Here is a 14,961-nt window from a genome sequence, read left to right on the forward strand (position 1 = left end):
GCCTCCAACGGGAACATGCAGAAAACATACACTCTCCGGATGCTAACACCATAACTAGCAGCAGCGAGGATACTTCCGCCGAAGAATGCCGTTTGCAGATCGCGTGTGACAGTGAGCACAGTGAAACCATGTCGCACCAGAGCGAATGCTCCGAGTCAAGCGAAACGTTGGTTTTCCCGGACCCGACAGCAAGGCGAGCAACCATAGGTTCTTCGGAGATTCAAAACCTGGTACCACGCGCGAATGGAAAAATTTCACTACGTCGTTGGAACACAATGATCGCGTTGGAAAATTGCGAAGTTCCGCTGGTGTACCACAAGAACATGGCTCGCAAGTTTCCGGTGCCAGCACGTACACCATCGCAGGCGGAGCAACGTCGGCGAAACACGGAAGCGGCTCGGCTTAGCCGCGCAAAGACGAAGATCGCGGTAATGCTGATGGAAAAGGAACAAAAGAAGCTGGCTGAGGAAAATATTGCCAGAAAGCGTCTGACTGCTGCGAAGCTCGTTTACGCAAACGCCCTACGAACTTTAGTAGGACTACCACCCTCGGTTCAGTTGATCGACCTCAAACCGAATGGTTCTGGTAGCGAGGATTTCGAAGCCGAGTGAAATGTTGCATGTCACGTTTCATAAACCGTTAATTTGGTTTAGAGTACACAACTAAATACTCTAGTAGGAGTAAATATATGGTAATAATAAATAAAATAAAACAATTACTCGTTTGTAGCGATTTCAATCCATTTTAAACATAAACAGCACACACACAAATTTTCGTTGGTTGGGTATGTGCATGGTTGGTATGTGTATATTTGTTATAGACCATTTATCAGGTTTATGTCCGTTAATACTGTGCATTAATTAATTGTAACTTCAGCTTTTGCTGCAATTTTATGATATTATTGAAAACCGGTGCTTAACCGTCACCCGTTCAACCGCCTACCCGGGTAGTTTTTGGAGTTTTGTTTTGTTCTAACTTTTGATTGGATTGACGTATCGGCATGAAATTTTTAGAATACCTAGAAAAATTCATTTTCGATCGTTTTGCTGAAGAAAAAAAATTTTCCAAGGAATTGAAATAATTTTTATTTGCGGTTTTTGGTTGATACCCCTCAAACGTTCAACCGGACTACCCGGGTAGTCCATACATTTTGTATGGGAGACTCCGTTTTGCTGTACTTAAGACTTAATAACTTTTTATCTAGATGTCGGATCGATTTGAAATTTTCAGTGAAGATACTTGAGGGTGTTTCCCAAAATATTGTGTAGTTTTTATAATTTTAAAAATTCATTAAGTATGTTAATTTGAGGTTCCAAAAAATTTCACCATTCACATCTACAACCATTTATCTGTGTAGTTCATATAATTTACATAGAAGTTTGCTTTTTCTGTATTTTAGTACTGATATATTTGCTCGTAGATACTTAACTACTTGAAATGTTTTGGAAAATTGCATAAAATATTGTAAAAATTAATAAACTCTCAGTCGCTTCATGCTATCTTCATGCTTCAACTGGGAACAAAGTATTGTCCGTTATTTAATTCTTTTTTCGTCAGAAATGCTGTTCCTAGTAATTCTTCTATAAGTCTGTTCGGTTTTATCTATTCAAAGAATTGAGTTTTTCCATAACGCTCACTATTACTTAACTTTTGTTGTACTTTGAATCACACACATAGTCGACTAGAAACGGATTAATAAACGTGTTTGTGGCGCACATTTTCTGAACAAAATGATGTATAGCATACTTGTGTTTAATATTAGACTAAGATTTTAATGCCTAAACGTAAGGCATAAATGTTTAAATTATCGAATTCGTGTTTTCGAATGAAACAATCCTACTTGAACATTTCTAAAACATGTTTAAAAAAATTTAATAAATTTCTGAAAATTTCAAGTAATTAAGATTCAATGATCAAAGATACGTATACTGAAATACATAAAATGCAAACTCTTATCTAAAATGTTGAAGCTACACAGGTTTCGGTCATAGATGTGAATGGTGAAATTTTTTGGAACCTCAAATTAACATACTTAATGAATTTTTAAAATTATAAAAACTACACAACATTGTGGGAAACACTTTCAAGTATCTTCACTGAAAATTTCAAATCGATCCGACGTCTAGATAAAAAGTTATTAAGTCTTAAGTACAGCAAAACGGAGTCTCCCATACAAAATGTATGGACTACCCGGGTAGTCCGGTTGAACGTTTACGTATGTAGGTTTGGTTGAACGGGTGACGGTTAACTGAAGCGCATTTTCAACTCTACTAATGCGTTACGTTTGTCCACGGTATATACAACCCACACGACAAGAACAATCATGTGTTCACCTTGCTTGTCGGAATGGCGTTATCTCTTGACATTAGCTGTCAAAGGATGTAACTCTTCGTAACTGCCCAAATTTCTGGTGTTGGGAAAATCAATTCCCGGTTGGGATTCCAATCTTTGGAGATCCAGATCTCCGAATCCGAATCCCAATCAATCGTATCATACATGCACATCTAACATGCCAATTTTTCATATGATTTGTTTCAACTCACCTCGTGTCTAGATCGAGTTACAGGCTGGCCCCGGTTTTCGTCAGCCTCGGTTCTCGTCGTTTGACAAATCGTTCGAAGCGGGTTTATAGTAGCGTGCTTTGTTCTTTACTCATATGATTCATTGCATTTTGTATGACAGAAGATCCGAACATGGACTCATAAACGAGTAGTGCAGGTTTTCTGCTTCAGACTACTTTGCACAATAAAAAATATCTTCCAATTGAAGCACTGAATGTATTATTGTAAACCTAAACGGCATTGTTTGATGGACATTGATTTGATGATTAAATACACAAACTTTGTTATAGTTTCTAGAACACCTTCATATTAATCACTAAAAATTCAGATGAGAATAATGTACACATCCAACTTTTGTTTTGTGTCTTTCAAGTCTTGAGTAGGTATTATAAACGTAAGAACTGTAGTCCGCTAGCCTTGGTTTTCGTCGCTGTCAAAGTCCCGTTTGGTGGCGAAAACCGGGGCCAGCCTGTATATCACATTCAAATAGATTGCGATATAGTCTGAACCGAATCAAATCGAGTCCCAAACAAATCAAATCTGATACGAATCACAAACAAATCAAATCTGATTCGAATCCCAATCTTATCAAATTAGTGGAATCCGTCAAATGGGATAAATCTTTGGAACCCGAGTCTTTTTAATCCGTCAAGGGGTCGAATCTTCGAATCTTCTGAATCCCGATTCTGCCAACACTACAAATTTCCCTCATCATCCAGTGCGAAAAGAGTGGTGGTTTGGTGCAATTAAAGTTAAAATAGCGAGCAAAATGGCTGGAAAATCTAGTGAAGAAGTCGAGGTAATTGATCCTTGGGGTGTTTGGTCCCGATTAGCTGTGTGGTTTGTTTCGTTTGATGCATTTTGTGTACGTGTAGCGCCGTAGATAACCTTCTAATTGGCAAAGTACAGCGAGCTAGTGCCGACGAGGGACCAGTCAGTGCCTTTGCATAATGTAACATGGCTAAAACTCCATATTGAATCCTCGTGCACAATTCTGCTGTCCGGTCTGCTACAGGTGGTACATGTTGGAAGATCTGCAGAAAAGAGTTCAAAGTGCACGGGCTGATGATTTAAGAACGTGTGTAGCTCAAAGAAAAAAGCGCGAAAAGAAATGCCTCGATGCTCTCAATACATGAAATACCAAATATGGAGCATATATTGAGAAAATCGGACAGCCTTGACGGCGTTGTGAACCAGCGCCAGTTGTTATCAGTGTCGGCTGATTTGTCGGGCGCGTGACGCGGTCTTGATGGTTCCCTGCGTTCCGGGACTTCCCCGATGCATTTTTTGAGGTTATAGCTTGCAGCAGTTACTGCGCCCCTTGACAAGTCATCCGGATTGCAGCGGAATGGAAATGGAACATACAGAACTGAAAGGGAAAAAGAGAAGGTCGACTGACACTTTCCCTTTTTTTCTCTATGCAATTCACGTGGATACGTGCGGGTATGAAATAAACCGAGCGGCAGCGAGTATATTTTTTAGATTATTCGTAACATTGCAGTTTCCATGGTAGTTAGTAGAATAGAACGAAGGATAATGATCTAGCAACCTACTTACACCCGAGACTTCGTTGGTAATTGTCAGTTGAGAGCAATCAGTTAAGGTTTCATCTCGAACAAAGTTGCACGAAACAACGCAAGAATGCTGGAGATACCTTTGAACTTCGATTTTTACCCATACCGCCATCGCTGCCATTTCGTAATAGCAAAAATTCTCTACCAAGTCGAATAATCGAGTAATATGGTAATACAACTTTTCTTCATCTTCTCCATGCAGCAGCAAAGCTCAGAGAGCTCGGAGCAGAGCAGTAGTCAGAACCAGATCCAAACGCTTACAGAGCAACCGGGTGCTGCAGCCGAAACGATCGATCCGGAAAACCTCATTAAGCACCCGCTGCAACACACCTGGACACTGTGGTACCTAGAACTGGACCGTTCGAAGTCATGGGCCGAGTCGATGAACGAAGTAGCGAGTTTCTCCACCGTCGAGGACTTCTGGAGCCTGTACAATCACATCCGTGGACCGTCCGAGATCAAAGTAGGCACAGATTACATGCTGTTCAAGTCGCACATCCGCCCGATGTGGGAAGATGAGGCAAACAATCGCGGTGGCCGATGGACGGTCAACATGAACAAGCATCTTTCGGACAAGTATTGGTTGGACACGGTAGGTCCATGCTTTCCAAATCACTGGAGGTAGTTTCCAGCATTACATATTTATATTTTTTTCCATTTGATTCATTTATCTAGGCCTTGTGTCTCATTGGAGAAAGTTTCGAACACTCGGACGACATCTGTGGCGCAATTGTAAATGTTCGCCAAAAGATCGATAAAATTTGTGAGTCTGCGTGCGGCGTCGGAAGTGGTTCAAATTTTATTTACATTTCTTTTTTAATCCTCGTAGCTATCTGGACTGCTAACTTTCAGAACCGAGAGGCGGTGATGGACATCGGACGCACCTACAAGGAACGGTTAGGTCTTCGTGCACAGATCTATTATCAGAACCACAAGGACACTATGATCAAATCGGGCTCGTCCACAAAGGCAACTTACTCTGTCTAATAGAGAATGCGTAGCTTATCATATTGTACCATTATACACCAGGTGTGTGAACGTGAATGAGGATATGCCCCTATAGGATGATGAAATAGGAGATGTATGAGGATGTGGTGACACTGTGAAAAACCACAGTGTAGTAAGGAAACGATTTTTTTATGAACTAGGATAACGTTAGCTAGCATCGGCATGCGAATTGAAAAAGAATTTACTATTCAAATGATCACAGATGGTGAGCAGGAGATTGGTCGAAAGAAGACCGCGGGATGGAATTCGAATTCACGAGAGATGGAACGAACGAACTATTGGCTGTATAACATGTCTTTAGGGTTAGCTCGCGAGAAAACAAGATTTCGACTTTTCCACTCAGAGTGGGGTCATTCGAAGTTACACATTTACACGTGTCAGATTAGTACCACCCAATCGACTAAAAACCGCCTGTGTTCAATCAGCAAATATCTGCCCCGTCTCCAATTAATTGGTTCTTTGCCGTTTCTGCTTGGTTGAGCAGTTCTGATACTTTCGATCTTATGGATAGCAGTGTAGGATGCACGTGGGTTGCGTAGCAACGGTTCTTTTTTGCCGTGGAATGCCCCATCACGATTGAAATGCTCATTACAAACTGCTTCGCTTGGTTTGCGTAGGTTAAAGGATTTTGGTTGAATATTGTAAAACAGCATCAACAAAGTTCTCCTTGGTTGTCGTTGTGGTGCTTTGCTTGTGGGAAGGAAACGTACTAGACGGTGAATTGCACGCATCGATTAGAGAGTAGGGCAAAGCACAGCACTTTCGCCCGTATACACGCTTCCTTGCACACGTGTAATGAGTTTTGCGCTGGATCGTATTGATATCTAGGGCATACCAGGGAATGGATTTGTGCGCTCTTTATATGACCACATGTATAATGGAATTATCTACTAATTATGGCTACCTTTTATGCATACATTGATTATAAACCTCCCCCATATACATAAATAGAAACGGCTGCTGTTGCTGATTGATTAATTTGTAATACCAACTATATTACTTTTTTATGTTAATGCAAATTGTATCGTAAATTATTCAGTAAAAAAAATCGTTACAGAAATAAAGAACTTGAAATAAATATCCTTGGTAGTGTTATTTGTTTGTTTTGCATCCAATTATTTGTCCCTTAATAACTAATCAGTTAAAAGAACAAAGAAAGTTGTAATAAATGTTTTGCCATTCTTTGTTTTAATGAGTGTTTGGTGAGTTAAACTTTAATGTCATATTTGAAAGGAAATATTGTATGCTGATTGCGTACTATCACCGAAATAATCAAGGAATTTACTGTTTTGTAGATAAATATCGTTGCTCATAAAAGATAGCAGTATATATTTCTCAAATCATAATTTCTCCCTTCCTCATGTGATACTCTGAGAAATTATTGCTTATATCCCTGACGCGTGTGAGTAGATTTGTAATAAAAACTTAACTAATGTAAGACTTTGCTCGAATGATGATGGCACTTTAAACATCAAGCATATTTTCCACCTTTCGTTTCAAATCCTTTCTCCGGATGTTTTCCAAAGCTTTCGTTAAGGTAGAAATAAATTGTTCCCCAGAACTTTCGCCCAATTTTTGCTCCACACCTATTAGCATCTCGTATATTCGACTCTTTAAATCGTTTCTATGACGCTCGTTGATTTCATCTAACTCAGCTTCCGCGATGTTAAGGTATCTGCCGAAGACCCTCCATTCTTTTCCGACTTGATTCTGTAGTAAACTGTATATAGCTTCTCGCTGCTGGAGGTACTTTCCATGAAATGCGGAAACGGTGCTTTGTTCTGCTAACTTTATCTTTTCCACCTCTTTTTCGAGCAACGATCTACGATCACGTTGACGGAGATCTGTAGAAAGTATTAGAGAAAGGTTATTATTTTAATGTAGATTATGAAAGTAGTGAAACCAACCTTCCAGATAGAATCTCCTTATTGCTGGATAGTGTGAGCTGATTGTTTGCCGGTACAACTTGACAGCCTTTGCAATATCATCCGAACTTAGTACCAGCTCGAGCCGCTCTATGACCTCCGGTTTCAGGAGACTGAGAAGATTTCGCTGCTCCAACAACTGCAGAAGATCCTCGAAACTAGCCACCCTACTCAGTTTCCTTCTCGAGTGGACATCCTCCCAGATGAGCTGTTTGCACCGTTCCAAGCGCTCGGGGCTGGTGCATGCATTCTGTGCCAACAGTTTTAAGTTCAAATAGTCCTTGCACAACTGTTCGTACAAAACACGATCCTGAACGAATATTTCCATCGGAAATTGTTGTGGGTGATACGCGGGCGGAAAAGAAAACAGCTTTTCGGAAAGAACTGCCAAATACATTTGCGCGCCTGTCACGAGACGTCGCGTTTATACTGCCGTGTTTGCATAAGGTTGTTCGTGATAGATGTTTTGTTAATCTAGGTGTATGATAGTTTTAAATATATATTTTAATATTTTCAGGTGATAGTTCTGATAATTATTCGTCCTTTAAGAACTGAATACATCGAAATCGGCGGGATATTGGACCTGGCTCGAATGCAAACAAGCGACACGAACAACAGCCCGTTTCTCGCAAGATCGCGACACGAACAGAAAACCGTAATGGTAGTGGGGATGGAAGTTCGTAGTTCAAAACAAAAACAATGTACTTTTCTGCCCCGACTGAAGTACAGTCTTCGTCAAGTGGCTGAGCAGTCGAGAACACGTAGCGGTCGTTGGTGGACTGCCAAGCGCTTGTTATATCGAGTCTTCGGCGCACTCATCAGCTGAGCAATAACTGAGTAAATTAACCGTTCGCGAAGCCCGTGTCGGTTTTTGATAACCGACCGTCAGAGTGTAATGATAAGGCGGAGATAATAAAATCGGTGTTGCTTTTGAGCAAACAAGCAGCTTTCGCGGACGGTGATGTCGTGGGAAAAATCTGCTTGTGAAAGTTTGATGAAGCTCCTCAAACAAGAACCAATCTGTAACAACATACACTGAGCCTAAAGTGTGCCTGAGGGAAGAATGGTGATTACGTTTCGCTCGCTCTGTGAGTTAGGAAACTAAATTAAACAGAAAGCCAACATCCAAGCAACCACTCTGTGACGCTACTATGGCGTCGACCATATTGAAAGTTTTCCCAACGCAGTGAGAAGAGAGCACGAGTGTAAAATTTTGCGCACATTGTTGTGCCAGACGGCATCCGCATCCGCTGCCACCGCGTTGTGTGTTCCTGGCGAAAAGGTGGAAACGTGTACATTTTCGGGCCCGTTCTACGACCCGGGGTCCCAAACAACACCCTCAAATTGAGCTGGAAAAAGTGTGTGCATGCGTACGGCGAGCAGCGTTTGGAAGGTCGCCGTCATATTGCGCTCGGAAACCCCGATATGCAATGTGTCCGTGTATCAACAACCACCCGCACGGTAATCGATCGCAGCAGCCGTGACACACCAAGTGGGGTTCTCTTTCGTCACGGCGGAAGTGCGTTTAGTTCGCATCAAGTTGGCAGGTTGCTCATGCCATATGCATCGTCTTTACCAGCATCATCAACGTCGTTGCCTACGTAGTCGAGAGAAACGGTGAGGAGATGTGGAACTGAGTAGCATCGCAGATGAACCGCGCACGGTAGAATGTAAATATTTTCATCCCATCGCGTCCCGATGTACGGTCGGTTCGATGTATGGCTGCTGTTTTATGTAATCGTACAGGCAAATCCGTAGCGCCCTAGGTGAAGTGAAAGAAGTGTCCCCATTGTGCTGCGAAAGTACCCAAATGGAAAAACATTTTCCATCGGTGCATTGTGTGTGCGTACGTTGTGCGTGGGTGTGTGTATGTGCATTGTGGTGCTTCTGGATTTCCATCGTTTTGTCCGGGGAATATCGCACTTTCCGGGATTCCATCCGTTGTGGTTTTGAATTACCCTTCGCGCATGGGGGCGGCAGGTTTTGAATTGAATCAGAACCCGAATACGGAAAGCTCCCCTTCCCGTGTGCATGGCAGGCGTCGATTGTTATCACCTGCCGGTATGCGTGTTTGCTTTTTCAGGTGCGGTCGTGTTAATCCTATTTATCCAATTTTGTTTCCTTTTTTTAAGTGCTTTAGAAAAAGTGTAGCTGGTGATTAGATTCTAACAAACATCGTTCAATAAGAAAAGGAATAAAACCCAACATCAACAACCAAACGTCAAATGAGTGTGTTCTAAATATACACAATTTCAACCGTATCGTGTATCGAAGCGAAGCGGAAAGGTCATCGAATGTGGATACAGTGAAACTAGAATCGAGAGAAGCAGCAAAGAAAGATCCGGCCCGTGTGTTGTTTGCGTGTATGTGCAGGGAAATTTCGTGACCTAGCGGGTTGCCCCCTCATCGTGTACACGCACCCCAAAGGGGGCTGGCCGGTGCCATAGATAATTGGCCATGGTCAGCGGTTGAAGCGCGGATTGAAGGCCATTAACGCCCGACGCCGCAAATGCTGTTGGAGCAGTGAAAAGCAGCAATTTTGGTCGAGAAAAACGCACCATCCCACGCACCGAAAGGAAACGACTGGTGAAAGGGCCACTAGTGAGGAGCACTCCAGCGCAAAGCAAAGCGGACGCCCCATCGAATACGCGAATCCGGACCGGAACAAGATGTCGATATCGAATGGGAAAACGTCGTCCGATATCGAGAATGTGGACTGGAACTCGTCCGGGATGCTAACGCACACCAGGTAAGGGAATGTGGGGTGGATTAAACCTACCCTGTTTGCGCGTCTCCGTGCGTCTGTTGGAACGGGCAGGTATTAGATCGCGGGAGAGAAGCCCGTCCGGTCCATCCGGGAACCGGTTCCCGAGGGTTGCGCTGACTGGATTTTACTTTTTTTTTGCGACTCTACTAGTTTCATAGCTTGGCGATAAAGTGTATCTCCATCGTAGCAGGCGTTTCCCCCTTTTTTTTGTTCCATCTTCTTCGCTCTGCCATTTCAAAGGTTGCTCTGACTTCCGCTATTACCGCTGCTGTCCGGTTTTAATGTCGCATCGGGACGATCGGGGAACCTGTTTCCTCGACACCTTTGGCTGGCTGCGTTTTCTACGGCATATCTTCTTCCACACCGGGGCCATTAGGGAAGAGATTAGAGAAGAATTTTCTGTCCCTGAAATGTTCCTGTCCGGGGCATTGTCAGCGTGGAAGCGGTGTTTCATGGTAAATAACAAAAAAGGTTTAACGCTCGTTCGCAATAGTTCCGGAATAGTTAACATTTCAAAAGACAATGCCATTGCTGTATGCCATGAAATTCCTCCCATGAAGGCAGTTGTAAATACAGCACAACTAATGGAGATTTTTTAACGTTCAAGGTGAAGTACGAATATTTCTATTCAGTGACCCCTGCTGACGAATACTTATTTCTTTTTAATGTATCTTACAGAACTGTTTCATGGACATGTATTTATGAATGTGATGTGTTCTGGACAGGCTGTGTCATCAAACACGTATTTTTCAGTGTAATTCAGCTGATCTCAGTTGTCAATTCTTTTATTTTTAAACTTAGGTTGTAGTCCCGTTGAGACTACTTAATTAATTCTTGGCTCTAGCCTAAGCCTCTTTAGCTTTTATTTCTTCGAACATTTGCAACATCCGTTAAATGAAACCATCATTGTACTCAACACACGCGACAACTCTCAGGTCCATGACTAGACCGCGACGCAAAAGCCCAGTCAAGAGGCCAGTTTCTCTGCTAAAGGTGATAATTGTTGCTTCTTAATTAGTTTGACTTCTGTCCGACGCAAGCATCACTGCCCAAGTACCACCACCTACTTACCTGCCTAAACTGGCCGAAGGATGCAACTTTCTCCACGATAAGTGCGGTGTCGCATCAGAAAATGCCTCCTAAACAACTAATGTTTTGGACTCAATAAGAAAGATATGTTTAAGATAATTTGTTTCAGTTTGGTTGAATTACGATAACTTTTCGCTGGCATTTGAGGCATCCAGCTTCTCAGTCTGTCGTATGTAACAGCCATCATTGGTCATTGGCTGATTTTATGTGCATTGCAAATATCCACCACGGTTACGTAAAACTTTATCTTAAATCTAGAAAGTATCCTCCGAAAGTATGCGACATCAAACAAAGGACTAGTTTCACATTTGCTTCATTGTGATCTGCTTCTCTAGCATTTTGTAACCTCACCTAATCTCCTGTGGAAGTTTCCTTCCGCTTTATATAACGTCGTTAAATCGTGATTCTTTGGTTGTTTCCTTGGAAGAAAGCGAATTTGAACACGTGGGTGAATTTGGTCGAAACAAAACCAATTTGACAAAGCTGCTTAAGGACTTCAGTGCAGTTCGGAGAAAGTATACTCTAACTAGTACGAGGGTTGCCTTTTAAGTTTCGGGATTTGAAAAAACTGGTGATGCAATCTACCAACTAACAATTTTATCGTAAAGTTTGGCGTTTTTGAAGTTATACGTACTCAGAACGTTTTGACATACGAGCGCTATTTGCGTTGTTAAAAAAATGTTAAAAGTGTCAATGTCCGCCAAAATGTGGAATTGGGTCGTGGACATTTTCGGGCAATTATTTTTTGCAACTTTCGACGTGAATTGACACAGCAGTTGTGCATGAATGAACTTAATTCAACTTTTGACGATGAAGCTCCATCAATGATCAGTATTTATTGATGATTTGGAGAATTAAATCGTGATCGGAGTTCACTCCAAGATGATTTTCGTGAAGGTCGTCCAAAATCAGTTGTTGTTCTAAAAAACATTGATGCTATGCGTGAACGGATATTGCAAGATCGTCATGTGACTTTTTGTGAGATAGAGACAACCTTAGGTATTACTGGGACCAGCATATACTTAATATTGCATGAACATTTAACTGTTAAAAAAATTTGCTCGTGTTGGATTCCACACAATTTGTCAATCTCTCAAAAAAAGACTCGTGTCGAGTGGTTGGAAGAAATGCTCGAAAAATACTATTGAGGTGCTTCAAAACTCGTCTTTAATATCGTGACAGGTGATGAGTTGTGGATTTACGTGAATGAGCCCGAAACTAAACTGCAATCGGCTATACACTGGGCCCAAAGTTAATCCGGACGCTCAAAAAATGAGCATGCGTCCGACTTTGTGGTCGATTTTAGAGTACTTAGAATTGATAACAATGATTTTTGTTCATTGCATCTTCTTGGTGCACCTTCCTACGAAGTACGTGCAAAAAGAACGGTGAAAAAAATCGTACCCAAGCGGTGCAATAAACAATAGAGTGGAAAAAGTCAGAATTTTGATGGCCAATCGCAAAGTCGGACAGTTATATTTCATCGTACGTTTGTTAGCTAAAGTGGTGTGTAAGTTAGTTTCGACACTTTATATTTGTTATTATCGATGCAGACGGCTCTTGGGCATCGTTAGCAGCACTCGGATGATTCGATTTATTATTTTACTGAAGTTTTTATTGAAATATTCGTCACACTACTTTGTTGGAACGAAACATCATCATTTACCCATCATAACGATTGAAAAAGTTTTTAAAAACATATGAAATTAGACTTACATTAGCAAACTAACAATTTCAGACATCATTAAAAAGTATAAAACTTCAAAAAGTATCGTAAAATCACCAAAGAACTGCTTTTTGCAGCACACATTTCGGGAAAGGGAAGGTAGAATGATTCGATAAACCATTTAATGTAACCCATTTACTATTGCTCGTCTACTAATTCTCATCTACTACCCCTAATATTATGTAATTTTCCAACTCCTTTAGCCAACATGCTCTGTCATATTATTAAGGAACCTTCAACAACTCGGACAGTTTTGGTTAAACACTTTCCCTCGAACGCACCATATGTATCGCCATCTATCTGAGAAAAAATTGCTAATTTTTGTGTCAACTGTAAACAGGACTTGCACAAAATATCATGATTGTTTAATTTTAACTATCTTTTCGACGTAGAATGATATAATTTGTTCCTCAAATTATTATATTAAATGACATCAGCTCTGACACATCAGTTGTCAATTTTTCTCCGATATTAATGATTTCTTTCCTGGGGTTCTGGCATGCAGCCCATTCCAGTGTAAATAGTTCCTAATAGTTAGAGCACTTAACAAACACTTTTAGTAAAGTTTCTTTTAGATCTACGGGAGTAGTAAAAGGGTTGAATCGATTGGTTCTTCCTCCCCTTTCCCGAATTGTGTGCTGCAAAGAGCAGTTCTTTGGTGATTTTACAATACTTTTTGATGTTATATACTTTTTAATGATGTCTGAATCTGTTAGTTTGCTAATGTTAGTCTAATTTCATATGTTTTGAAATCTTTTTCCATCGTTATAATGGATAAATGATGATAGTTCGTTCCAACAAAGTAGTGTGACGCATATTTCAATAAAAACTTCAGTAAAATAATAAATCGAATCATCCGAGTGCTTCTAACGATGCCCAAGAGCCGTCTGCATCGATAATAACAAATATAAAGTGTCGAAACTAACTTACACACCACTTTAGCTAACAAAAGTACGATGAAATATAACTGTCCGACTTTGCGATTGGCCGTCAAAATTCTGACTTTTTCCACTCTATTGTTTATTGCGCCGCTTGGGTACGATTTTTTTCACCGTTCTTTTAGGAAGAAGGTGCACCCAGAAGATGCAATGAACAAAAATCATTGTTATCAATTCTAAGTACTCTAAAATCGACCACAAAGTCGGACGCATGGTCATTTTTTGAGCGTCCGGATTAACTTTGGGCCCAGTGTATGTGGTGTTTCAAGATGAGCCGAATCCAACCAAAGTTGTTCACGCGCGAAGCACTTCGAAGCAAATGGTCGCATGTTTTTTTCGGAAAAACTGGATATATCGCAACCAAACCTCTAGAACAACGCAGAACAGTCTATTCTGAGTAGTACACAACAATTTGTTTGCCAGTTGTCTTCCAAGAAATCAAGAAATTCAACCGCCGTCGACGGATCACCCGTCACCACGACAATGCGAGCTCTCACACATCGGCTCAAAAACTGCAGTTTTGAGTACTCAAAACATCGATTTGATGAGTTATCCGCCATATAGTCCTAGATCTAGCACCAAATAACTTCTTTAAATTCCCGTACGTAAAAAATAAACTTAGAGGTCAACGATTTTCAACACCTGAAGAAGCGAAGATCTCTCAAAAAAGACTCGTGTTGATTGAAACTTTAAACATTTTTGTAACAACACAAATAGCGTTCGTATGTCAAAACGTTCTAAGAACGGATAACCTCAAAAAAGTCAAACTTTACGATAAAATTGTTAGTTGGTAGATTGCATCACTAGTTTTTCCATATCCCGAAACTTAAAAGGCAACCCTCGTATTACAAAGTCAAATAGAAAGGAAATGGTGCAACTATGGGGATTCGTCGGTGGAGAATGATACAACGACAAACGCCCTTATCCCCTTCGAGTGCGGTCTGTTCCTATTTCCAGTTGACCGAGTTTCTGTTGGTGAGCTTTCCTCCCGATCGAACGTTGCTTCCGGCTTTCTCGGTGCAATCGATCTGCTTCGAACGATCGTCGGCCAAAGTCGTTCCCGCGGAAAGGGTTACTCATGCGGAAGTGAGCATGTCAAGGTTCGCGACTAACTGAAACCGGCGTAAAGTGGTACACCCCTCGGAACTGGGGAGGGGAAGGAAACGGGGCACCAGATGCTGCGGGAACGTGCCCGATGCAATATTAAATTACCTCGTGCTCGTGGCATAAAATTCTCAATCCACCGGGAGGGCAACACGGCACGTGCACTAAGCGCACAAACCCGCCCCAAACCAACAACAAAGCCGCCCTCTCTGGTCGAATGCTGGAGTCATCCAACCGAAGGGAGATGCCGTAGATGTACTGTAATGCTG

General features: G+C 41.5%; 3 protein-coding genes across 4 annotated transcripts in view; 2 read left to right on the forward strand and 1 right to left on the reverse strand.

Annotated features, from left to right (window-relative positions):
- Positions 1-3,263: 3,263 nt before the first annotated feature.
- On the forward strand, positions 3,264-6,238 carry LOC131262735 (eukaryotic translation initiation factor 4E1). 2 transcript variants are annotated; one of them, XM_058264800.1, is made up of 4 exons: positions 3,264-3,360; positions 4,338-4,727; positions 4,811-4,898; positions 4,965-6,238. In XM_058264800.1, exons 1-4 carry the CDS (start codon positions 3,331-3,333, stop codon positions 5,120-5,122), a joined length of 666 nt encoding a protein of 221 aa, XP_058120783.1. In that variant the 5' UTR covers positions 3,264-3,330; the 3' UTR covers positions 5,123-6,238. The 2 variants fall into 2 exon arrangements, with proteins under 2 accessions (XP_058120783.1, XP_058120784.1); XM_058264801.1 differs by having other exon boundaries at positions 3,274-3,360; positions 4,341-4,727.
- Positions 6,239-6,499: 261 nt separating this feature from the next.
- Positions 6,500-7,417, reverse strand: LOC131263756 (fas-associated death domain protein). Its single transcript, XM_058266012.1, has 2 exons — positions 7,051-7,417; positions 6,500-6,987 (listed from the first exon to the last, which is right to left on the reverse strand). The coding sequence occupies exons 1-2, from the start codon at positions 7,394-7,396 to the stop codon at positions 6,608-6,610; spliced, it is 726 nt and encodes a 241-aa protein (XP_058121995.1). The 5' UTR covers positions 7,397-7,417; the 3' UTR covers positions 6,500-6,607.
- Positions 7,418-7,815: 398 nt separating this feature from the next.
- Positions 7,816-14,961, forward strand: part of LOC131262395 (homeotic protein proboscipedia) — a 30,320-nt gene continuing 23,174 nt past the window's right edge. Inside the window, exons 1-2 of the mRNA XM_058264389.1 lie at positions 7,816-7,905; positions 9,201-9,817. Coding sequence (XP_058120372.1) covers positions 9,738-9,817 — 80 coding nt within the window. The 5' untranslated portion in view covers positions 7,816-7,905; positions 9,201-9,737. The remainder of the gene's footprint in view (positions 7,906-9,200; positions 9,818-14,961) is intronic.

Source organism: Anopheles coustani, chromosome 2 (assembly GCF_943734705.1).
Source record: "Anopheles coustani chromosome 2, idAnoCousDA_361_x.2, whole genome shotgun sequence".
Classification (NCBI taxonomy): domain Eukaryota; kingdom Metazoa; phylum Arthropoda; class Insecta; order Diptera; family Culicidae; genus Anopheles; species Anopheles coustani.

Bases quoted from the DNA above. Each gene is read 5' to 3' on its own strand.
- LOC131263756 (XM_058266012.1), bottom strand. From the start codon at position 7,396: ATGGAAATATTCGTTCAGGATCGTGTTTTGTACGAACAGTTGTGCAAG. The intron at 6,988-7,050 runs GTTGGTTTCACT...TACTTTCTACAG, and splicing joins AAGGAGATTCTATCTGGAAG to ATCTCCGTCAACGTGATCGT.
- LOC131262735 (XM_058264800.1), top strand. From the start codon at position 3,331: ATGGCTGGAAAATCTAGTGAAGAAGTCGAG. The intron at 3,361-4,337 runs GTAATTGATCCT...TTCTCCATGCAG, and splicing joins AATCTAGTGAAGAAGTCGAG to CAGCAAAGCTCAGAGAGCTC. The intron at 4,899-4,964 runs GTGAGTCTGCGT...TAATCCTCGTAG, and splicing joins CCAAAAGATCGATAAAATTT to CTATCTGGACTGCTAACTTT.